A 24,458-nucleotide genomic window follows, 5' to 3' on the forward strand; every position below is an offset into this window, starting at 1 on the left:
TTTCTTTCTTCGGCGATGACAATATTTAAAATTGACTGTGGTAATAGTTACACATATTTATTTGTGAATATACTAAAGACCACTGAATTCTATGCTTTAAATGGTGGATTGTCCCAGCACTTTGAGAGACTGAGGCAGGAGGATTTCTTGAGCCCCGGAGTTCTGGACCAGCCTGGGCAACACAGCAAGATCCTGTCTCTATTTTAAAAAAGTTTAAAAATTAGTTGGACACAGTGGCACATTCCTCCAGTCCCAGCTACTCAGGGGGCTGAGGTGGGAGGATTGCTTGAATCCAGGAATTCAAGGCTGCATTAAGCTATGATCATGTCACTGCACTCCAGCAGAGATGACAGAATGAGATCCTGTCTCTAAAAAACGGGGGTGTGGGTATGAATTGGATAGTATGTGAGTATGTCTCAATCAAGCTGTTACATAAAACAAGAATACTTCTTGTTAATCTGGCAACAATGTGAAGAAAAATTAAATTAGAGTAGCTTAAAAATAAAAAATCGAGGCCCAGATGCAGTGGCTCATGCCTGTAATCCCAGCACTTTGGGAGGCTGAGGCAGGTGGATCGCTTGAGGTCAGGAGTTTGAAACCAGCCTGGCCAACATGGTGAAGCCTCACCTCTACTAAAAATACAAAAATTAGTTGGTGGTGGTGGGTACCTGTGATTCTAGCTACTTGGGAGGCTGTGGCAGGAGAATCACTTGAATCTGGGAGGCAGAGGTTGCAGTGAGCTGAGATCACACTACTATATTCCAGCCTGGGTGACTGAGCGAGACTCCGTCTCAAATTTTTAAAAAAATGGGTTGGTATCTCAATGGAATACCAAAGGTGAGGGTTAAATTCAGTAGCCAAATCACATCAAGGTGCTCTGCACTCTCGGTGACAAGGAACAGGACGTCTGAACGTGCTAGTTTCCCTTCGGTGTCTTCTCTTTTCCAACCCATAGCAGCTGCCAAGAGAGCCCACCAGCAAGAGGCCAAAGAAAACAGAAGCTCTTTGTGCCAAATCACAAGGACCGACAAGGGGAGTGTGGGGGATGGACAGGAGGAGGGCCGGGGTGGATCCTTCCTCCCTCTTTCTTCACAGATTTAGATGTCGCTCCATCTGCTCTCGAAGTTTGAATTTCTGGACCTAGGAGAAAGGAAAAGCAGTTAGGGTGACCAGCTATCTTGGGTTGCCCAAGACTGAGGGGCTTCTCCCGTCTTAGTGCCAAAACAGGACAAGTCCCGAGGCAAACCAGAATTAGGTGACTCGGTCACCCTACTGCCAGCCTCTCCACACCCACTGCTGAAGGAAACAGAGTTGGGGCCCCGTGGGCCCCCAGAGCCCAGCTGCCCTTCCCAGTCTCCTCCACCTTACACACCTTTCCTGAAATGGTGAGGGGGTACTCTGTGACAAACACGATGTAGCGCGGAATCTTGAAGTGAGAGATCTGCGGACCAGAGGCAGGGAGGGCGGGCGTGAGGCTGGGCAAGCTCACAGGGCTGCGGGAAGGGGACCAGGGCTCGCCTGGCTGGGAGTCAGCTTCGTTAAGGGAGGAGCAATCCCCGCCCCGGGCTGGTTGGTAGAGGAGGGGATGGGCGAAGAACCCGGCAGCATCAGCTTGGTTGGGAGGAGACTCCCACCTTCCCTTTGCAGAAAGCTTTGATCTCCTCTGGCGTGCTCTCCTCCCCGCTCTTCAGCCGAATGCAGGCGCAAATCTCTTCCCCCATGCGATCATCCTTCACTCCCACCACCTTCCAGGGCCAGGGAAAAATATCAGACATCACCATGTTCATGTGTGGTCCCTGTTTCTGGGGACTCCCCTGCGCCGGGTGCCTCACCTGCACTTCCTGCACCTTCGGGTGTGTGTGAAGGAAGTCCTCGAGCTCCACGGGGTAGATGTTCTCACCGCCCCGGATGATCATATCCTTAGAGCGGCCCACAATCTTGCAGAAGCCCTGTTCGTCCATCATGGCAATATCTCTGTAAAGAAAGCCCAGGGGCGACCTGTCACCTCTGCCTTGTTCACTCACTGGCTCGCTCACTCGTGAAACATTTATTGAGCACCTACTATGTGTCTTCTACTGCTCTAGACTTTGGGAGACATAGCAGGAACAAGACACAGTCTCTGGAATAATAGTCTAGTAAAGGGAGGGAAGGCAGAAAAAAAACCAGCCAATACCTATAACATATTCTCTCTCTCAACATATCTGTACATATGCTCTTCACAGCTGGCTTCTTTCTGGGTCTCAGCTCAAATGTTTCCAGACATCATTGTCCATCCATTCTAAGGGAAGCTCCCCTCCCCACCACAGCCACTTTCTCTCCTATAACCCTATTTTATTTTCTTGGTGTTTTTTTTTTTTGTTTGCTTGTTTGTTTTTGAGATGGAGTCTTGCTCTGTCACCCAGGCTGGAATGCAGTGGCGCAATCTCGGTTTGCTGCAACCTCTGCCTCCCAGGTTCAAGCGATTCTTCTGCCTCAGCCTCCCAAGTAGCTGGGACTACAGCATGTGCCACCACACCTGGCTAATTTTTGTATTTTTAGTAGAGACAGGGTTTTGCTGTGTTGGCCAGGCTGGTCTCGAACTTCTGACCTCAGGTGATCCACCGGCCTCGGCCTCCCAAAGGGTTGGGATAACAGGCATGAGCCACTGCGCCCGGCTTATTTACTTGGTGTTTATCGATGTCGGAAATCGTCTCTTTTCCTCCAAAAACCAGGATCCTTCTCACCTTACTTTCCTCTGGACCTCCAGCGGCGTGAACAGTGCTAGCACATAGGGAATCTTAATAAGAATTTGCTGGGGTAACCAATGAGTGACTGAATCTGGACTCAGATTTTGCAACCGCTGGTATAGGGCAATGACCCAGTCGCTTTCTTCTGTGCTATGTATGATCATCCCTACTATGTACATTTTGGAAATTAAGTCTCCAGCCTGTGAGGAGTCATCTTGGTACCTGCATCCTCCCTGTGCCAGGTTAATGTTCCCGGCTCAGCCTCAAGACCTCCAGCCTCCCCTCAGCAGCCAGAGCCTCCACCCCACCCTGCCTTCTCACCCTGTCCGATACCACTTGTCCTGATCCACTACTTCCTCCGTCTTCCGAGGCTCGCCCCAGTAGCCCAGCATGACGCAGTACCCTCGGATGAACAGCTCCCCGGGCGTGTTCAGTTCTGCCAGCTTCCCTGCCTCCATGTTCATGATCCGGGCCTGGGACAGGACAGCCTCAAGTTGGGGCTTCCTACCCTTTTGTTTCAGGATAGGTAGTCCTTGGAAATGGAGAGAGCTTTGCCTCCCCCCAACCCTCTACCCCCCAGGAATGAGAATCTCTGGCTCTGCCTATCCCCATCCAGAGAAGGGAGACAAAGGCTGGAGTCAACCCAGTGCCAGTCAGAGACCTGAGCTGGGCATGAAAGAACAGCTAGGACCCAGGCTGAGAGTGCTGAGGAGACAGCGGGCAGGCAGCTGCTGCAGAGAAAGAGGTCTGTGGAGCGGGGCCAGCCGAAGAATGGTAAACGGTGTGGAGGAGAAGGGAGTCTCCTCTTACTCCCCATTAAGCAGCAAATAACCAAAGAGGGTGTCGTTGACAACACCATGTGAATAGGAGAGGCAGAGTCTGAAAGCCTGGTAGAGAAAAGAGCTGTGGCTGCTGTGCCAAGGAAAGCTGAGCCTCTGTGTGCCTCAATGTCTGCATCTGCGAAATGGGGCAAATGATGCCCGCCCGTTTCCCTTCCAGGTGGGCATCCTAGTGAGAGTGGCGGTGCAGCTGCAGGACACATGGGAGGGGGCTCACATCTGCGCTCACTCCCGGGGTGCAGGACTGCTCCGGCGGGAGGGCAGGGCAGATTCACACCAGGACAGTGGCCAGGCCCAGGGGAAGCAGCTGCTTGCGCCCAGAGGCAGCGATCCCCCAGGGGCAGGAGCAGAAGCGCAAGGGAAATCAGGAGCTGGCTGGCAAGCCCCGGTGCTGGAGCAGGAGAAGAGGCATGGCCGGGTGTTTGTGATTGAGATGCACTCTGGGGCAGTCTTTGAGGGGCAAAGGGACCCCCAGAGGGATAGGCTGTTTGAGAAATAAAGTGTTTACGCCAAGCAAGAAGAGGAACTCTGCTAAAGCGAGAGGCAGGGACCACTGGAGGAAAAGAAGCTGTGTAGGAAAAATCTCTGTGCTTTGGCTCCTCTGCGAGGCTACCCTGGCTGCCCTGAAACAGACAGTGGGCTTGGCAAAAACACACCTCAGACAGGAAGGGAGGCTGCGGAGAGGTTCAGCTGGCAGCTGCTCATGGCCACTGTTCCAGCTCTTCCCCTTTCATGCTTAGCCCACAGAGAGTGCTCCGGGCCAGGTCTAGCAAGCCCCTGTGGCTGGGGGGCTCTCCGCATCCTAAGTGAGCCATTTGGCTCTCTCACTGAAAGCAACAGATGTCCCCAATGGGTGCACCCCAGGTGGGTGTTGGGAGGTGGGGCTTGGGGGTCTTTGTGAAGGGCTCACCTCCGTGTGAGGCATAATTCTGCCCACGCTTTCTGCCTTCTGCTCCACAGTGTCCTCGGGTAAGCACATGAATGTCACGGGACTGTTCTCTGTGGTTCCATAAGCAACCTAGAGGGGGCAGAAAGGGTGTTTGGAGAGGGCTCAGCGCTTGCAGAGGGACTGGGTGAGCTACCTGGGGAAATGGGGAGGAATTCATAAAGGAAAAGGGGAAGTGGAGGGCAGCCGAATGGTGGAAACAGACATCATTGGTAGGGGCCAGGGGTCAGGGGGCAGAGGCGCTGGGAGTGAGCAGGCTAGGTCTCTGAAGCGCCCCAGATTTGAAAGAAAACTGAGTGCAGGGACACACCATTCTCTTCCAGCTGGGGCTCTCTCAGTACCCCGTTTCCCTGGAGCAGCCACCTGTCTGTGCCTGTGGCTCCAGTATTATCAAGACCCCACACTTCTCTCCCCATCCCCTGGCTGCCTCAACCCCTCCTTCTTGATTTCAGGCCACACCCTCTGCCCCTCCCCTCCCCTCCAAGCTGAAGGCCCCAAAAGCTTGATGAGAAAGCCAGCCTGCTTTGGCCCAGCTAGGAGTGACATAGACAACCTCGCCCTTGCATCCCACAAACCCTGAACAAGTGCCTGGCCCTGGGGCAGGCGTCTCCCAGGCTCTGGAGAGTTTCCCATGAATTCATTTCCGTCAAAATAAAAAACAACCAAAGCAGTGATTTTAAAAGCCAGTGGCACCCTTCCCCCCTCCCCATTTCCAGTGGTTGGAAACCCTGAGCGACAGAAAAACTGGAAGCCAGCCTTGGAGAAGCCTAAGTACCATCAAGGAATGTTCTAAGCCAAGTATGATCCCCCCTATCCTAGAGGTAAGGGGCAGAGAGGTTTGGGGAAAAGGCAGGCCTTGGAAACCAGGCCACAACACATGGGGTAAGGGGAGAGGGGCTAGCTACCCCATATCCTAGGTCCCCTTCAATCTACGGTCACCAGATCTCAACCATCCTCCCTGCACCAAGCTTCCCCCATATCAGCTGGTCTGGCTCTGGCACAGCTGGGGTTTGCTTCAATGTGGGGTCTAGTTTCTCCTCCACCCCTCATTGCAGACAATACCCTGTGCCAGGCAGCCTGGAGCTCACCCTGAGGCCAGAGCTGTGACCCTGCCTGCTCACCCTCCTCTTTCCACAGGAATCCGGACATCGTGGCTGGCAAGTGGGCACAGAGAAATCTGGCGGGCTGGGGCGGGACTGCCCACAGAACTTAGGGTCTGGCAGCCTGAGCCGTCCAGGGCTGGTCCCTCAACCTGCCTCCCCCTTCCTCCCCCTGAAACCGTCCTTGCAGTCCTGGGGCCACTGCCCGAATGTGGCCTCTGCCAAGTACACCTCGGCGCCACTCAGCCGCCACCCTGAGACCCCTCAGGGGCGGGTTCTGACCACTGGGGTTGGGGATGAGGGATGGGGATATTTCCGGGCGATGAAGGAGGGGGATGGCGCGACTGTGCTTGAGGCCTGTGGTCTTCAGTTGTGTTTGCCATTCCCGTGGGCCACCCTCCTCCACTTCCCACTTTTCTGCTTAGCCTTCGGCGGTGGAAAAAGGGGATGGGGGGCACAGGGGACAGCAACGCAAACGGGGTTGGGAGAGAGGGGCCGGGGTGCACCCGAGGGTATAGAAGGAGTTCGGGTCTCCCCAGGGCCAGCTTTGGCACCTCCAGCCCGAAGTGGGAGACCGACTCTGGGGCGGCTCTCACGCTCCGCCGACGTCGCCAGCTGGCCCACCGCGGGGAGACGTGTCGGGCTGTCCGGCCTTGCTTCCTCCCGCCTGGCGTCCAGGGCACCCAGCCGAACGCGTGTGGACGGCGCGGCGTGGAGGCTCAAACTTGAGCAAACAACTAAGTTCAGGGAACACCTCCCTCTCTCCGATGTAAACTCAGGGCTCCAGTAACACCCATTCCCCCTTCCCAGAAAAGCCCCGGAAAGGCGGTAGGGAGAGGAGCAGCATAGGAGAGTAGGGGGCTGGAGCCAGGGTTCGGGGGACAAGGTGCCAGTCCCACAGGCACGGTCGCTGGCTGGGGGACGGGCCCCGCCCCCCTCCCCGTGGAGGGCGGGGGCGCATCTCTGGGCGCGAGGGAGTTAAGCCCAGTGGCCTCGATGCTCCACGTAGGAGCTGGCTCGGCTGCCGGCTGCGGTCGGGGCCACCGTATAAAGAGGGCGGCAGACCCGAGCGCCCAGGACTCGCCGCTGCCCGCGCCCTGCCGCTGCTGCTGCCCCCAGCCCCGGCCCCAGGCGCCCCGGCCATGGTCCGCCCAACGCTCTTGCTCAGCCTCGGCCTCCTGGCCGGTCTGCTGCCGGCGCTGGCCGCCTGCCCCCAGAACTGCCACTGCCACGGCGACCTGCAGCACGTCATCTGCGACAAGGTGGGGCTGCAGAAAATCCCTAAGGTGTCAGAAAAGACCAAGCTGCTCAACCTACAGCGCAACAACTTCCCGGTGCTGGCTGCCAATTCGTTTCGGGCCATGCCGAACCTCGTGTCGCTGCACCTGCAGCACTGCCAGATCCGCGAGGTGGCCTCCGGTGCCTTCCGTGGCCTCAAGCAGCTCATCTACCTGTACCTGTCCCATAACGACATCCGCGTGCTGCGCGCAGGCGCCTTCGACGACCTGACCGAGCTGACCTACCTCTACCTGGACCACAACAAGGTCACCGAGCTGCCCCGGGGGCTGCTCTCCCCGCTGGTCAACCTCTTCATCTTGCAGCTCAACAACAACAAGATTCGAGAGCTGCGCGCAGGCGCCTTCCAGGGCGCCAAGGACCTGCGCTGGCTCTACCTGTCCGAAAATGCGCTTAGCTCCCTGCAGCCTGGGGCCCTGGACGACGTGGAGAATCTCGCCAAATTCCACGTGGACAGGAACCAGCTGTCCAGCTACCCGTCGGCTGCCCTGAGCAAGCTACGGGTGGTGGAGGAGCTGAAGCTGTCCCACAACCCCCTGAAAAGCATCCCTGACAATGCCTTCCAGTCCTTCGGCAGATACCTGGAGACCCTCTGGCTGGACAACACCAACCTGGAGAAGGTGAGCTTCTAGCTGCAGGGCTCTGCCCTGGTTCCTTCTTCACTTCCTGGAGGCCCCAGGAGCCAGGGCCACTGCTGGCACCATCCCTTGTCCCCAGGTTCCCTGTCCCTTTGACTATCTCCAAGGCAAGCAGCTCTGCCACCTCTCTTCCTCACCTTGTCACATCCTTACCCTAATCCCTGTCCTGCTGCCAGTCTCACCACCACCCTCCTAGGATTCCCACATATGAAAGGAGTGGGGCTGCCCTGGCCCCACAAATGCCCCCCCCCCAGGGCCATCACCAGTGCTCCCAAACTCCCCACTGTGAGCAGCAGGCACCTCTTCCTGTCGGGCCTTCCACCCCTCCTCTGCTGTGTTTCCTGTCTCCAGTAAACCTACCATCCCATAAAGGAAGGTTTGTTTATTGAGGAGCCTTCCAGAGGAGCTGGGCAGATCAGGCCCACAAAGAGACCCTGTTCCTGGTGGGGGCTGTGCATGTGTGCTAAGGTGGAGTGTGGGGCTGGGGAGTGAGGGGAAGCAAATGCTTGAGGAAGACATTCTCCATGCCCCACAGAGGCCCGGGTGGACGGCTCTGCCCAGTCCACATCCATACAATCCACTGCCTTCTCAGGTCCACTTCAATTGAGCAGGCATGGGACCAAGGGCTTCCCCAGGCTGCAAGCATGGTGTCCATTGGGTCCATGAAGGTATAAAGCAAGACCACCATTGTCAACCATTGGCACAAGACCCCAGGTGTCTCCCCACAGAGAGGGCTGGCATGCCTCAGTGTCTCCAGACTGCTGACTGCCCTTTGCCCTCCTCTGTCACCAGATCCATCTCCTGTCTGTATCCTCACTGGTTCCTTTCTCCCCTGGGGTGCCCAGGGTCTGGCCAGGTGGGGCTGCCTGGAACCAGAGCAGACTCCCTTCTCTGGGACTGGAAAAGTCACCCTGGTTACAGGGGCTTCAGCCAGGAGGTTTGGGTGGGGACCAACAAGGAAGAGGACAGTCTGGCTACTGGAGACTTTCATACCTCAATGTGGACCACAGGAGAGGAGGACAGGGGCATGGAGATGCGGGCAGAGTCCTACCTGGGCAGCAGCCAACCTTTGTCTAGGTGGATGGAGCCTGCTCAAGCCTGCCCTTCTTCAGCCCTGCCTCTCTCCAGCTGAAGTTGGAGTCCCCTGTGGCCCACCAGTGCCAAAGTGGTCTTTCAGTGGGCAGCAGAGCAGTGAATCAGGGGCTGATTTGGGCCAGACAGGAATTGTGGCGTCAGGGCAAAGATGTGGGCACCAATAGAACATTTCCCCTGGAGCCGTCCAACCTCGCCAAAGGCTCTACCAAGGTGGCTTCACAAATAGCATCTGGCTGGAAGTGGGGGCGCAGTGAGGACAGCGCTGGGGGAAGTCCCAGGACCCTGGGGCTGTGGGGAGCCTGGGCCCACTGCCCACCCCACCAAGCACAGATCGAGTTCACCATGTACCAGTTTGGGTTGCTGGGGCCAAACTGGCTGCTGCACAGTCCCAGTGTTTGTGCAGGGATTGCGGTGCCAGGGGGAGAGGAGCTGGGTGAGGTCCTGTGGCTACTGTTTACCCACTGCTGTGACCCTGGGCAAAGGACAGCACTTTTTCCATTTCTCGATTTGCATATTGGAACTAACACCACGAACCTCAAAGGGGGTTGTGTAGATTGGATCATCTGAGACCATTTGGTCACACTGCTTTGAAAACTGGGCAACTCCTCCAGGTGCCGTGGCTCAGTCCAGGAAAGGACCCTGCCCCTCCGGCACTGGGGTGCTCACTCATAGCCGTCTTGCTCCCCAGTTCTCGGATGGTGCCTTCCTGGGTGTGACCACGCTGAAACATGTCCACTTGGAGAACAACCGCCTGAACCAGCTGCCCTCCAACTTCCCCTTCGACAGCCTGGAGACCCTCACCCTCACCAACAACCCCTGGAAGTGCACCTGCCAGCTCCGGGGCCTTCGGCGGTGAGAACACCCCCGTGTCACTCCCAGAGCCCACCACTAAGCACTTAGCCCTGCACTAAGGCATGTGGGACATGCATCCTAGGTCCACTACCTAATAGGCATGGGACCCTGGGAGCCTCGGTTTATTTGTAAAATGAAGATGACAGCTTCAGACTATCCTGCGGCCAAGTCAGTCCTGGCCCCATAGCTCACTGCCCTTCTCCCCAGCACTCCCACCCCCTCCTCCAGCCCCAGCAAGTTTCTGTCTCTCCAGGTGGCTGGAAGCCAAGGCCTCCCGCCCAGATGCCACCTGTGCCTCTCCTGCCAAGTTCAAGGGCCAGCACATCCGTGACACGGACGCCTTCCGAAACTGCAAGTTCCCCACCAAGAGGTCCAAGAAAGCCGGCCGCCATTAAACAGGTGGGGGCTGGGTAAACAGGTCCCCCACATTCCTCTTTGGCAATTCCAGCAAGTGAGCTGGTATCTTCCAGAATACTCCCTCCCCCTGGAGGAGGAGGCAGACCCTCCATTTTTAGAGAGAGAAGAGGGGAGGACTGGGGCCCCTTTTGAAGGGAGGAAAAGGTCCTGCCCAGGATCCCCAGCATCTCCACGCATCATCTGGGTTGTTGGATAGAGTACTGAGTCAATCCTTGTCTCCTTGCAGGTCCTGACCCAGCCAGTCCTGGTGACTGGCCTCTGCCTTCCACCGGAGAGACTACTGACCACCCACCTCCACTCCTACCTTCTCCACACAGCCTCTGCTGATGCACAGAGCTGCCCACACCTAGACACGTCCTGGCAGGGGGCCTCGGGCACTCAACTACCAACCCAGTTCCACTCGGCGGTGTCCTGGGGAGGAGGAAGGCTGAGCCCCTCCCCAACTTCATGCCTTCCCCACCCTCCAGCTCCTCTCAGAGAAGCTGTTGCTGAGACCCCTCAAGTCAATCAGAACCAGAATGGGTTGGTCATCAGGATGGCTACCCTTCCAGAATCATCCTTCCTCTGTTCCTCTTTCCCTGCCACATGGAAAAATCATCAGACCCTTGCCCCCGCCCCTTGCTTCCAGAAAGGGTTTTAAGCCCATGCCCCAACTCTGCCAGCCCCCACCTGCCAGGACACTCTAGCAGGACATCGGTGCTTTGCTGCCCATCTGCCCATGCTGCAATTCTCCCTCAGATTTCTATAAATATAAATGTATGTATGTATGATATTTACTCCCCTGCCACCTTGCTCCTTCACCCACCAGGTGCTGATGAGGTCAGACTATCTTTCCTCACATCTACTTTCTGGAAGGAGGGCTTGCTGACAGGGTCTCCTTGGAACATCTGGTCTGGGCTCATCCCCGTGTCTGCCAATCTGTTGTCACCCCAGGCCTGGCCTGCCCACAGCCTGGGCCCCGGTCACCACTCACCGTCAGCTCCTTCATATTCAGCTTGTTCATGATGGCTCGGACGAGTTCTGGAGCTACAGGGGACCCACCGATCGTACCTGAATCAGAGAGAGGGCTGACCCAGCTTCCCACTTCTCCAAGCCCTGTGGAGTCCTCTCACCTACAGCTCACTCAAGAGAGGAACATTCCCTCTTCTCCCCTGACCCCGAGCCTTTCCTACACCTGGCAAGGTGGCCTTGGGCTGGTGTCCAGGGACACTGGGGATCTCCCTCCCTCCCACCCATATTTTGACAGTGTCCTTCCTGTCCCCTAAATAAAAGGCTGGGAGCATATCTAAGTCACCCAGGCCATTACTGTGGGGGAAGCAGCCCCCTCCCCATACCTGGCTGCCCTTGGCCCCACCCCACCTCCATACATGGATGAGATGTCATAACTGGAGAAGTCTGGCTGGTTCAGAATGTCCACATACATCGTGGGGGTACCATATAAGAAGCCGCCTCTGTATAAGAGGAGTTCTCAAAATTAGGCTTGAAAGTGGAAAGGAACTCCCTCTTCTCACCCACCCCCGCCATGAACTTGCAGCAAGAGAACAGGCAGGAGAAGCTCCTGAGACAGGAACTGGTCCTCTCTTGGGGGTCATCCACTGTCCCCATCCCCAGTCTCCTGGCTGGAGGGAGGAGGCAGCTTCAAAAGGTATCAAGGCCCAGGAGTGAGGAACAAGAGGGTTTTATCAGCCCACAGGCCACCAATGCCCACCTCTCTCTGCTGATAGCCTCCAGTGCCTTCTTGCCGTTGAAGATGGGAGAGGACAGGATGAGGGTGGCACCGAACATCAGACACACCATTGTGCCTCCCACGGATCCCAGGCAATGGTACAGGGGACAGGGCAGGACTATCCGCAACTTCTCTGGCGTCTGATGATGGAGACAGGAGGCTGGGTCTGCCTTGGAGCCGGAAGCCAGTTCCTCTAGCTGGCAAGGGGAGCCCAGCCAACCCTCCACCCCTGCCTGAGCCGCTCCTCCTGCAGCCTTGCCCCGGGCCTAGTGCGCCTCACCTTCTCATGCAGTTTCAGGCGTTCCCCTATCAGGATGGAGTTGTTGACAATGTTGTAGTGGGAGAGGGTGGCCCCCTTGGGGCTGCCTGTTGTCCCCTGACAAGGCAAGTGGGGGACAGCTTGGCCTCCTTCTCATCTCCTTCCCACCCTGGGCCACTGCCTTGAAGAGCACTGGACCGGGAATCAGGAGACAGGGATTGTTGCCCCAGATCCATCTGTTCATTCAGTTTATTTGCAAAAGGTCTACCGTGATGCCAGGTGTCAGGGTCCAGCAATGCAGAAGTTAAGGTCTCTGTTCTCATGCCACCTATATGGCCCAGAGAACTCTGACACCCACTAGCTGGCTTGGGCAAATTCCCTCTCTGGGCCTCTGATTCCCCATCAGCTAAATGAGGGGCAGCCTCTACCCGGCTCCTACCTGTGTTGGTTCATTGAATCTGCCACTGCACCGGGAACAAGAGGCCTGGAGTGGAGAGGGCAGGGAGCCAGGGCAGGGAATGTGACAAGGACACCAGGTGCTGATATTTTCCAGGGCAGAGAGGACAGCTGAAGGCCAGTCCCAGGAAAGAATGCATGCTTTTCTGACCTCCTCTGCTGTCTCCCCATCCCCAAGGAAGCGTCACAGGGGCAGGGGGCACGTGTCAGCCTGGGCTTGAGGCCTGGAGACCTCTGCCCTACCGAGGTGAACTGGATGTTGATGGGGTCATGGCAGGACAGGAACTGCTGGGTGTACTGGAGCTGGTCCAGATGCTGCTGTGTGCTGCCAGCTGCCACCACTTCGTCCAGGAGCAGGGTCCCCGGCAAAGGGGCATCCACTGAGATGGCCATGGTCAGATCTGGGAGCCTGGGGGTGGGCAGGAGGGTGAGAGGCAGGGGCTGAGGGATGGGGTAGGGTGGCCAGAAAGTGAAGGAATCAGTGATGCTGAATGATGCACCCCCACTAACCCAGGACACACCCACCTCTGACTCTTCAAGGCCCCTGGCTGGGCATTCTCCAACTCCGGACAGATGTGCTTCAGGATGTTGTAATATTGTTGGCTCTTGAATTGCTTGGGGAACACAAGGGCCTTGCAGCCCACCTGTGGAAAGGGAGTCCCCCACCTGCAGTCAGGAGGGAGCCCCAGACTAGAGCTCTGGGATAGTCCTCTCTAATCAGCTGCTCTCATACAGATGCACCCACATCTGACACACACACCTCCAGCATACTCACAGGCACCACAACCCGAGACCAATGCGCACATGTACCAGCCCCAAGACACACACACCACGTCCTGAGACACATATGCATCACATACAAGGACACACACTTTCCCCTGCACACTCACGCCAGGCTCGTGTCTGACCAACCACTCTCTCCATGGAGTTGGGGCCATCTTCCAACCACACATGGCCTAAGGAAGAACACTCTGCCTGTCACCCACCCATGCACACCCTTGCTCACACCATCAGACTCTGACAAGCAGAGTCTGTGCAGCCCCCTGTGCCAGGCCCTAGCCGGGCCCTCCAGGACAAATGAGCTGTACCTTCTTGAGGACATACTCCAGTTCCATAGCCTGGTAGGCTGGGTTCACAGACACCTGGAGGAAGTGGCGAGAGCATGTCAGTATTCTGGGCAGACCCTGTCCCTCCTGTGGCCCTCCACTCCCAGGAGGTGTAGACTCTACACCTCCCTCGGCCCTGGAGGCCTCCTTGGTGAGTGTCCACCAAGCCGGGAGAAAGCACCACCTGGTTAGAAACCAACCAGGCACTGGTTTGGTTCTGGGGCTGAAGGCCTGAGGGGCTCCCCTTGAATGATGTTCCCCACACACACCCAGCTGTGCCAGGCAAGCCCCTCCTCACCAGGATGATGCCCGCATGGGCAGTGGCCAACTGCATGAGCACCCATGCATAGGAGTTGGGTCCCCACATGCCCAGCCGGTCACCCTTGCGGAGGCCAATGCTCAGGAGGCCAGAAGCAGCTTTGTCCACCTGGTGTAAAAGATGGGGTGCAAGGGGTGAGACGGGGGCAAGCAGGAAGGGGCACTCAGCTCCCACCCTCAGCCCTTTGCCCTGGGGTTCTCATCACAATCACTGGGAACAAAGGGGTGGCAGATTCCCAGCCTCAGTGGGTCTGCCCTGGAGCCTGCATAGTTAACAAGTGCCCCAGGAGCTGCTGATGCAGGAGGCGTCAGGCCCCTGGGCCTTAGTCCGTCCCCTTCTCCTGCCATCCCCTTGGGTTCTCCAGCAGCCCTAGCACATTACCCCATAGCCAGGTGCCCATGCTCCTGGTTCTGCCCAGCCAGGGCAGCTTGGGAGCTAGCACCTGCCCACTTTGTGGTTTCCAGGTCAGGACCCACCTTCTCCTTGAGCTGGGCAAAGGTCAACCTGACGTTTTCATGGAGGACAATCAAGGCCTCTCGTTCTGGGACCCTCTGTGCTGTGGCCTCCAGGCACTGGCCCACAGTCTTGCTGATAAGTTGGTTTTTGACGTTCCCCTGAATGTAGCTGAGGCCTCCGATGGGCAGGGGGATCATGCGATCCACCTCTCTGGAACTGTGGGGAGAGGAGCTATGGGTTTGACACTCCCAGATCAGCCTCCCTGGAACCGAGGACGTGGCACACCCAGCCAAGCCAGGGGGCAGGCTGCCGACAATGTGTCAGAGACCACTAGGTTCTCTCCAGATCTTCTTGTAAGCCTAAAATCTCCCAGACCTGTTTCCCAACCTCAAGCCTAATCCCAAGGCAGAACAACAGGGACAAGCTTACACCAAGCTGGGGCAAAGGGCCCTCCTTCACTTTCCAGGGAAAGAGGAGATGCCCCAGGGAAGGCCGGGAGAGCCTGCTGCACAGACAGACAGGTCTTAGAAAGCACAAGCACGCCTTTGCCCCCAGCCGCCGCCTCCTAGAAAATAAACAGGTCACTGGGGTCCTTCCTGAGGAACCAGTGAAGCCACGGCTGGACCCAGTGCTGGAATCCACGGCCTTAGGATTTTAGGCTCCCTGGTGGGCCATTTTTTTTCTCCTCTGGGCCTGAAAGCCAAAGATAGAATAGGAAAGGAATTAAGGAGAGGGTGGATGGAGGCCCTAAGAGAGGCAGCTGGGAGGCCCCGGTTATTCCTCAGGCTTGTAGGTGCCCAGTGCTCAGTATTGCAAGATCCCGGGCACCTGCGGATGAAGAAAGCCCCTAGATGCCAAATGGCACCTGGGCTCCAGTTCCCACTCTCAGATAATGTCACAAAGCAGGCAGTTTCTGTCTCCAGGGAATCAAGAAGCTGGCTGAAAGCAGCCAATGAAGGCAAAGGGGCCAGATGTCAAACAAGGAAGGGGCACCGAGAGCCTGAGAGTACTAAGCTGGGGATGTCGAGTGGAGGACGCAGCCAGCTCAGGACCTAGTTCGGGTTCTAGTCTGGGGCAGGGACTCCTCACCTCTCACCTGCGGCTGCCTGTCCGTCTCAGGGCACAGGTGGAAACAGGTCTGGGCAGAGGCCTAGGCAGTCCCAGGAGTAACCTACTTTTCACTTTTCTCCACCGGAAAGAAGTTCCTTCCAGAAACTCCCCATCTCCTCCCAACCCTACCAGGTAAGAGGCGATCCCCAAGTGAGGGCACGTCAAGCTGGAGGAGAACCTGCACTTCCATTACTGCTCCATCCAACTTCCCCACCTTTTATTAACTGTGGCATCTGAGCCAGGCGCAGTGGCTCACACCTGTAAAGTAATGCCAGCACTTTGGGAGTCTGAGGCGGGAGGATCACTTGAGCCCGGGAGTTCGAGACCAGCCTGGGCAACATAGGGAAACCCTGTCTCTATGAAAAAAAGTTTAAAATTAACCAGGTATGGGAGTGCATGCCTGTAGTCCCAGCTACTCTGGAGGCTGAAGTGGGAGGATCAGACGTTGCAGTGAGTCATGGATGCACCACTGCCCTCCAGCCTGGGTCCCAGAGAGAGACCCTGTCTCACACAACAAACAAACAAAACCCAGTGGGACCTGGCAAGTTACCTGCTTACTCTCCGGCCAGAAGGGGATGAATAGACGGCCTTGCCTATTCCGTAGGGGGACCATGAGGTTCAAGTGTGAACAGGCCTGCAAAGGTGCTTTGGGAACGGTGAAGTGCTCTGTAATCGACTGGCATTTTACCGTCTGTTACGGCATTTGTTGACCATGCATTCAACACACATTCAGTGAGCACCTACATGTGCCAAGTACTATGCTAGGACTAGAGACAGAACAAGCCATGGCCCTTCTTCTGAGATACTCCCTGTCTCCGGGGGAATTAAACATTAGCTCTTCGTGGGTGGGAACAGCCTGGTAAATCAGGAAATAGGAGCCATGAGGCAGACTGTGGGGGTAATCCCACCCCATCTGAGGCCCATTCTCTGTCCCCTCAAAGCTGGGTTAGGGAAGCCTCTCTTAGAGCTGGGCCCTGGGGCCACCCACACTATGGCCTCCTCAGCCCTACAGAGTAATTAGCCAACATTTATTCCTCCAACAAATATTTAGGAAACACCCACCACACCGAAGGCTCAATGCTAAAAAAATGAACAAAACCAAATACGGTCCCTGTCCCTGCAGAGCTGAGAGTCTGGTGGGAAAGAGGGGGGGTGCCGTCAACCTTAGTAATGAGGAATGTACGTTTAGAAAGTGGGGATAAGGAAGGAGCCGTGGTCCTATGAGCACCTGTAGGAGGGAATCTGCGATCACCTAGGGGTCCAAGGAAAACTTCCTAAGACAGTTATGCTTAAGCTGAGAGCTGAAGGGTGAGGAGGTATTAACCCGCAGAGGAGGGCATTTCCAGCAGAGAAGAGCTTGTCGCTGTGGCTGGAGCACAGAAAGTGAGAGGGAGTGCTGTGAGAACAGGAGTGGGGACTGGAACGTGAAGCCAGCTGAAACCAAAGGGTCCAGAGCAGAGGACTGGGCCTGGAAGAATGACGAGGGCCCCAAAACTCCAGGTCCTGGGGTTGGGGTTTTCTCCACCCATGGGCCTAAGTGTTTCCACACCATTTATGAAGTGAAGAGGGATGGATGGGTGTTGGATCCAGGATCTATGTTTACGGGCTGATCCCTCCCTTGTCCCTTCAGGGACACCAGATGAAACCTTCTCAACCAGTGTCACTCCCTCCCCCAAGTGACAGTTTTTCAAGATGTGGTCCAAGGATAGCTGCTTCAGAATCACTCAGGAGCTCACAAAGAATCCAAGTTCCTGGGCCTCTTCAGCGCCTACTCATTGCAGAGCCTCTGGGGAGTGGACCGGGAAAATCTGAATTTTTAACGGACTTCCATGTGATTCTGATGTGGGAGTGGGCGAGAAGGAGTCCATGAATCATGACCACTCTCCTGGCAATCTAAGCCACCCAACTGCCTTTGAGTCATCTATTCAAGCAGGCTTTAATGAGCACCTACTATGTGCCAGCCCTGTGCCAGGTGCTAGGGATACAGGGATGGATAAGACACTGCTCACAGCCCTTTAAGAAGTCACAGTGTGGTAGGAAGAGAAAGGTTTGTAAACAAATCATTTCAGGAACCTCCTCAATGTAGGAGTCCCTGGTTCTGCAGGCCAGCCCAGACTGGAAGCCAGCCTGAAAGAGGAGAGGCTCATTCCTCTAAGGACAGCCCTCAACCCTGTGGGGCTAGAGCTTCAAGTCCCCCCTTTTCTGGGCGGTATCAGTACCTTCTCGGAGGTCCAGGTGAATGAAGCTCTTGTTGCCTAGGGTGATGATGTTAATAACATGCCCCTCATTGGCTTCTGCCCATCCCTGTTTTTCTCTCTCTACTTCCTGTCCCTACTTCCTAGGATCACTCTCCGAAATAAACTACCTGCACCCGAATCCTTGTTCTCAGGGGAATTCAAATTAAGACACAGGATTTCTCCTTTCTAGACCTCACCTTCCCCACCTATAAAGTCTGATAACTGGCCGGGCATGGTGACTCACACCTGCAATCCCAGAACTTTGGGAGGCTGAGGCCGGCAGATCACGTGAGGTCAGGAGTTTGAGACCAGCCAGGCCAACATAGTGAAACCCCATCTCTACTAAAAATATAGAAATAAGCCATGCATGGTGGCGCATGCCTGTAATCCCAGCTACTTGGGACGCTGAGGCAGGAACATCGCTTGAATCTGGGAGGTGGAGGTTGCAGTGAGCCGAGATGGTGCCACTGCACTCCAGCGGGGATGACAGCTGTTCAGCCTCACGACAAGCCTCCCATTCTCACAACGACCAGGAGTCCCATTTAGTTTGGAACTTGGTTTTCCATTATTTGCCATGATTTGCAGACCAAATAGTGGCCTCCTGGAAACTCTAGCTGGGAAGTCAACAGGCTGATTTCTGGGGAAACAAACAAACATCCAGTTCAGCTGGCACATGTGTTTTCTCCTGCGCCTTCACTGTACTCTGACAGGTGGTATGACAGAGACCCCAATAGCTCCTTCTTCTCTCATGACGCACCCTCGGACATCTAGCTGGCCACACTGTGTGGAATTAAGACCGGGTTTCCAAGCATCCCAGGCTGCCAGTCTGGCCAGATGGTGAGGTTCTGCCCAGAGGGGTTTAAAGAGGGGTCATGTATGAAACTTCCAAGAAACTTTTAAAGGAGGGGACATTTCTTTTTTTCTTCTTCTTCCTTAGGCCGGAAGGCTGCCTGTCTGTGATGGGAAAAGACTGATGGCATTTTGGACCACATAGTGCTTTGAGGCGCCACAGAGCAACCAGAGAGGAGCCTGGCACTGGATGGAAGGAGCTACCACACCAGTCCCAGACTGGCGGTCTCCCAGACAAAGAAACTCCCGTCCTTTTCTTTTTTCTTTTTTTTGTTTTTGAAAATTTATTTATTTATTTTGAGATATTTGTAGATTCATATGCAGATGTAAGAAATAATATCGAGGCCAGATACGGTAGGTGATGCCTGTAATCCCAGCACTTTGGAGAGCCAAGGCAGGGGAATTGCTCAAGCCCAGGAGTTCCAGACCAGCTTGGGCAACAGAGCAAGATTGTATCTCAAAAAAATTAAAAATAAATTTAAAAAACACACTTTTTTAAATTTGTAGAGGTATATGCCACAACTGAGACAAAAGCCGAACAGAAAAAAATTGAATTTTTTTTTTTTTTTTTTTGTCTGGAGAGCAGTGGTGCAGTCATGGCTCGACCTCCCAGGCTTGACCTCCAGGGCTCACACTGGGAATATAAGTGTATGACCCCATGGCTGGCTATTGCTTTGTATGTTTCGCAGAGATGTGGTTTTGCCATGTTCCCAAGGGTGGCAATTTTTTTTTTTTAATTAGCTGTGCATAGTGGCATGCAGCTGTACTTCTAGCTACTCAGGACACTGGAGCAGGAGGATCTCTTCAGCTTAGGAGTTCAAGGTTGATCATGCCCACTGCAATCCAGCCCGGGCAACAGAGCAAGACTCTGTCTCTTAAAAAAAAAAAAAAAAAAAATCCCCAAAACAACAAAATCCACAAAAAGCAACAAAAAAGAACCAATACAGAAATATCTCCTGCACCCTTCACCATCAGTATTCAATTTCTCCCAGTATTAACATCTTGCAGAGCTATAATACAATATTATAGCCAGGATGTTGATATTGATAATAGTTAAGACACACAGCCATTGCCTTGCCCCATCTTCTTTCAGTGACTCTCAGTTTGGGTTTCTTTGAAACACACTAATCTAATCCTACAAAAAAATGCAGGTGAGGCCGGGCGCCGTGGCTCACTTCTGTAATCCCAGCACTTTGGGAGGCCAAGCTGGGTAAATCACCTGAGGTCAGGAGTTCAAGACCAGCCTGGCCAACATGGTGAAACCCTGTCTCTACTAAAATACAAAAACATTAGCCAGGTGTGGTGGTGGGCGACTGTAATCACAGCTACTCAGGAGGCTGAGGCAGGAGAATCACTTGAACCCAGGAGGTGGAGGTTGCAGTCAGCAGAGATTGCGCCACTGCACTCCAGCCTGGGTAACAGAGGGAGATTCCACCTCAAAATTAAAATATATATATATATATATATATATATATATATATATATATTTTAATGCAGGTGAGAATCATGAACTCCCATTCCACAGGTAAAGAAGCTGAAGTGCCAAGTGGTCAAATGGCTCACATGGCTGATGAACGCCCGAGCCAGGAGCAGAGGACCCGCCGCGCCTGCCTCCCTTACAGCCATGCCTGCGCACTCCCCGCCCTCAGAGCTGGGAGAAAGGCGATTCCTGTTCCTTCTGGTTTGGAATTTATCTCCTGTCTGATCATCAGAGATAATACAGCCTCAATTTTATTTTTCTGCAATTTCTGCTAACTGATTCCAAGAAACTGAGACTAGGGTAGGGCAGGGCTGAGTTGGAAACAGGTGGCTCTTCCCAAGAATTAAGAGTTCTACAAACTCATCAATGCAATGTAGGAACCACCCATCAATTCGAAAGAGGGAGCACAACAAACCAATTCTCCTTCCTTACCACATCCCAAATGTCTGGGCACACAGGTGGCCACTTTCTCTCTCTCTCTCTCTCTCTCTCTCTCTCTCTCTCTCTCTCTCTCTCTCTCTCTTCCTTTCTTTTCCTTCCTTCCTCTTTCTTTCTTTCTTTCCTTTTTCTTTCTCTCTCTCTCTTTCTTTCTTTCTTTCTTTCTTTCTTTCTTTCTTTCTTTCTTTCTTTCGAGACAGAGTCTTGCCCTATTGCCCAGGGACAGTGGCAGCACGATCTTGGGTCACTGCAACCTCCGTCTCCCAGGTTTAAGCAATTCTCCTGCCTTAGCCTTCAGACACAACACTGGCTCATTTTTGTATTTTTTTTTTTTTTTACTTAGAGACAGGGTTTCACCATGTTGGTCAGGCTGGTCTCGAACTCTTGACCTCATGATCTGCCCGCCTTGGCCTCCCAAAGTGCTGGCATTACCGATGTGAGCCACCATGCCCAGCCCATTTCTTTATTTCTCTTTTTAAAATTTTATTTTAAGTTCTGGGATACATAAGCAGAACATTCAGGTTTGTTACATAGGTAAACGTTTGCCATGGTGGTTTGCTGCACCTATCAACCTGTCACCTAGGTATTAAGCCCCGCATGCATTAGCTATGTATCCTGTTGCTCTCCCTCCCTCTGCCCCACCCTCCAAGCCACTACTTCTTTTTCTGTTCTTTCATTTTGTTTTGAGACTAACTCTGTCACCCAGGCTGTAGTGCAGTGGCACGATTACTGCTCACTGGTGCGATGGCTCACGCCTGTAATACCAGCACTTTGGCTTAAGAGATCCGTGCCATTGCACTCTAGCCTGGGTGACAGGAGCAAAACTCTGTCTCAAAAAACAAACATCAAAAAACAAAATAACAAATGTTGACCGGGTGCGGTGGCTCATGCCTGTAATCCCAGCACTTTGGGAGGCAGAGGCGGGCGGATCACGAGGTCAGGGGATGAAGACCATCCTGGCCAACAGAGTGAAACCCCATCTCTACTAAAAATACAAAAATTAGCTGGGTGAGGTTGCGCATGCCTGTAATCCCAGCTACTCGGGAGGTTGAGGCAGGAGAATCGCCTGAACCATGGAGTTGGAGGTTGCTATGAGCCGAGATTGCGCCACTGCACTCCAGCCTAGCGACAGAGCGAGACTCTGACTCAAAAAAAAAAAAAAAAAAAAAAAAAAAAAAAAAATGTTGGCAAGCATGGGAGTATATTGCCAGTGGGAATGTAAAATGAGTCAGCTGCCTGGAAAATAGTGTGGTGGTTCTTCAAAAAGTTAAATATAGAATTAGCATACAACCCAGCAATTCCACTCCTAGTTATAATATATGCCCAAAAGAACTGAAAACATGTGTTCAAACAAAAACTCAGGCCAGACACAGTAGTTCATGCCTGTAAGCCCAGTACTCTCGGAGGCTGAGATGGGAGGATTGCTTGAGCTCAGGAGTTTGAGACTAGCCTAAGAAACATAGTGAGATTCCATCTCTACAAAAAAATTTAAAAATCAGCTGGGCATGGTGGTGCACACCTGTAGTCCCAGCTACTCTGGAGGCCTAGGTAGGAGCATCACTGGAGCCTGAGATGTTGCGGCTACACTTTGACCTGGGTGACAGAGTGAGACTCGGTCTCAAAAAAATAAAATAAATAAATAAACAAAAACCTGTACATGAATGTTTACAGCAACACTATTCACAATACCCAAAAGGTAGAAACGAACCAAATGTCCAGCAAAGATGAATAAATAAACAAAATGTGGTATATCCATCTAAACAATGGAATCGATTACAGGGATCATCTGGGTATGGAACATCAGGCCTGCCAGTGGAGACTTATATCTAAGCTCGTGGATTTAAAACCTGAAGTTCATTGCCAGGACTTAGGATGGCACAGGAAGGGAATACAGAAGGCACATTCAGGACCCTAAACAGAGTCCTCATCACGGAGGGACTCACTGAGGACATTAAGCATCGGTGGTACTAGGAGAAGCCATGCTGACAGTGACAGCAGGAGAGCTATGAAACCTGCCAGGAAACCCACAACATGGAAATGGCTCACAGGATCAACTTTTTTTTTGAGACAAGGTGTCACTCTATCTCCCAGACTAGAGTGCAGTGGCGTGATCTCTGCTCACTGCAGCCTCCACTTCCCGGGTTCAAGCAACTCTCCCACTTCAGACTCCTGAGTAGCTGGGATTACAGGCGTGCACCACCATGCCTAATTAAATTTTTGTGTTTTTTGGTAGAGATGGGGTTTCACCATGTTGGCCAGGCTGGTCTCAAACTCTTGACCTCAAGTGATGCACCTGCTTTGGCTTCCCAATGTGCTGGTGGTATGAGCCACCACTCCTGGCCTGGATCAATTTCTTGATGTCAAAGAATTGGACGGATCTGCAGCAGGGTTGCTGTGGCCTGTGGACAGGATGCCCAGTATGGAAACCCTCAGCCAGCTGGGCGTGGTGGCTCACACCAATAATTCCAGCACTTTGGGAGGCCGAAGCAGGTAGATCACAAGGTCAGGAGTTCGAGACCAGCCTGACCAACATCGTGAAACCTTGTCTCTAATAAAATTGGAAAATTAGCTGGGTGTGGTGGCGTGTGCCTGTAATCCCAGCTACTCAGGAGGCTGAGGCAGGAGAATTGCTTGAACCCGGGAGGCAGAGGTTGCAGCGAGCTGAGATTATGCCACTGCACTCCAGCCTGGGTGAAAGAGTGACGCTCTGTCTCAAAAAAAAAAAAAAAAAAAAAAAAAGAAAAGAGAAGAAAAAAAAAGAAAACCCTTGGCCAGTTTGTGTCTCCACCTGTTGTCTTTCTACAACCACATTTTCTGTACCCTTCTTTATGATAAACTCCATTGTATATACGCAAGAAGGCCTCCACTTAGAGAAGCAATCCCATTAGTCAGCAATGGACCCTCTCATTTATTAAGTGAAAGAAGAAACTGAACGTAAAAGTTGTCTAGGAGTAGAATGCTGTTTGCTGGGGACTAGGGAGGGGGAATGGCCACTTATCATTTAATGGGTACAGAGCTTCAGTTGGGAAAGATGAAAACGTTCTGGAGGTGGGTGGTGCTGATGGTTGTACAAAAGTGTGAGTGTGCTGTACTTAATGCCACAAACCGCAAACTTCAATAGTTAATTATGATGGCAAATTGCATGGTATGTGTATTTTACTACAATAAAGCAATTTTTAAAAAGGAAATGAAGTGGTGATACATGTCATGACATGGTTGGACCTTGAAAACATTTATAAGTGAAAGAAGCCAGTAACAAAAGACTACATATTGGGCAGGGCATGGTGGCTCATGCCTGTAATCCCAGCACTTTGGGAGGCCAAGGCAGGCAGATTGCCTGAGCTCAGGAGTTCAAGACCACCCTGGGCAAGATGCTGAAACCCTGTCTCTACTAAAAATACAAAAATTTGGGCCGGGCGCGGTGGCTCAAGCCTGTAATCCCAGCACTTTGGGAGGCCGAGGTGGGTGGATCACGAGGTCGAGAGTTCGAGACCATCCTGGTCGACATGGTGAAACCCCGTCTCTACTAAAAATACAAAAATTCAGCTGGGCATCATGGCACGTGCTTGTAATCCCAGCTACTCAGGGGGCTGAGGCAGGAGAATTGCCTGAACCCAGGAGGCGGAGGTTGCGGTGAGCCGAGATTGCGCCATTGCACTCCAGCCTGGGTAACAAGAGCGAAACTCCGTCTCAAAAAAAAAAAAAAAAAAAATACAAAAATTAGCCAGGCATTGTAGTAGGTACCTGTAGTCTCGGCTTCTTGGGGGGCTGAGGAAGGAGAATTGCTTGAACCCAGGAGGCGGAGGTTGCAGGGAGCCCAGGTTGCACAACTGCACTCCAGCCTGGGTGACAAAGCGAGACTCCATCTCCAAAAAAAAAAAAAAAAAAAAAACAAAAACAAAAACAAAAAAAACCCACTACGTATTGTGTATGTTACAAAGCTTTTAAATAATTCCAAACACATACACAGTTTGTGAAGAAGTTGTTAGAATCAAAATGGAGTCACTTGTGTCAAACCCTGACAAAATGGAGCCAGGTAAGACCGTGCAGGGAGGGTTCTCATGCATGACTACCTGATAAAAAAGATATCATAAAAGACTTTGCCAAAACCAC

General features: G+C 53.4%; 2 protein-coding genes across 2 annotated transcripts in view; one reads left to right on the forward strand and one right to left on the reverse strand.

Moving 5' to 3' along the window:
• Nucleotides 1-41: 41 nt before the first annotated feature.
• ACSF2 (acyl-CoA synthetase family member 2) overlaps nt 42-24,458 on the reverse strand; it is a 46,778-nt gene continuing 22,361 nt past the window's right edge. The window contains exons 2-16 of the mRNA XM_003931272.4: nt 14,252-14,447; nt 13,755-13,883; nt 13,439-13,492; nt 12,876-12,994; nt 12,594-12,759; nt 11,916-12,011; nt 11,618-11,775; nt 11,269-11,360; nt 10,883-10,959; nt 4,476-4,583; nt 3,048-3,199; nt 1,833-1,974; nt 1,635-1,745; nt 1,373-1,441; nt 42-1,140 (exon numbers count right to left, since the gene is read on the reverse strand). Coding sequence (XP_003931321.1) covers nt 1,090-1,140; nt 1,373-1,441; nt 1,635-1,745; nt 1,833-1,974; nt 3,048-3,199; nt 4,476-4,583; nt 10,883-10,959; nt 11,269-11,360; nt 11,618-11,775; nt 11,916-12,011; nt 12,594-12,759; nt 12,876-12,994; nt 13,439-13,492; nt 13,755-13,883; nt 14,252-14,447 — 1,720 coding nt within the window. The 3' untranslated portion in view covers nt 42-1,089. The remainder of the gene's footprint in view (nt 1,141-1,372; nt 1,442-1,634; nt 1,746-1,832; nt 1,975-3,047; nt 3,200-4,475; nt 4,584-10,882; nt 10,960-11,268; nt 11,361-11,617; nt 11,776-11,915; nt 12,012-12,593; nt 12,760-12,875; nt 12,995-13,438; nt 13,493-13,754; nt 13,884-14,251; nt 14,448-24,458) is intronic.
• Nucleotides 6,667-10,687, forward strand: CHAD (chondroadherin). Its single transcript, XM_003931276.4, has 4 exons — nt 6,667-7,527; nt 9,329-9,492; nt 9,746-9,891; nt 10,136-10,687. Exons 1-3 carry the CDS (start codon nt 6,754-6,756, stop codon nt 9,885-9,887), a joined length of 1,080 nt encoding a protein of 359 aa, XP_003931325.1. The 5' UTR covers nt 6,667-6,753; the 3' UTR covers nt 9,888-9,891; nt 10,136-10,687.

This window comes from Saimiri boliviensis, chromosome 17 (genome assembly GCF_048565385.1).
Source record: "Saimiri boliviensis isolate mSaiBol1 chromosome 17, mSaiBol1.pri, whole genome shotgun sequence".
NCBI lineage: Eukaryota > Metazoa > Chordata > Mammalia > Primates > Cebidae > Saimiri > Saimiri boliviensis.

Coding starts and splice junctions, on each gene's coding strand:
- CHAD (XM_003931276.4), top strand. CDS start 6,754: ATGGTCCGCCCAACGCTCTTGCTCAGCCTCGGCCTCCTGGCCGGTCTG. Junction 7,528..9,328: donor ACAACACCAACCTGGAGAAG/GTGAGCTTCTAG, acceptor CTTGCTCCCCAG/TTCTCGGATGGTGCCTTCCT. Junction 9,493..9,745: donor CAGCTCCGGGGCCTTCGGCG/GTGAGAACACCC, acceptor CTGTCTCTCCAG/GTGGCTGGAAGCCAAGGCCT.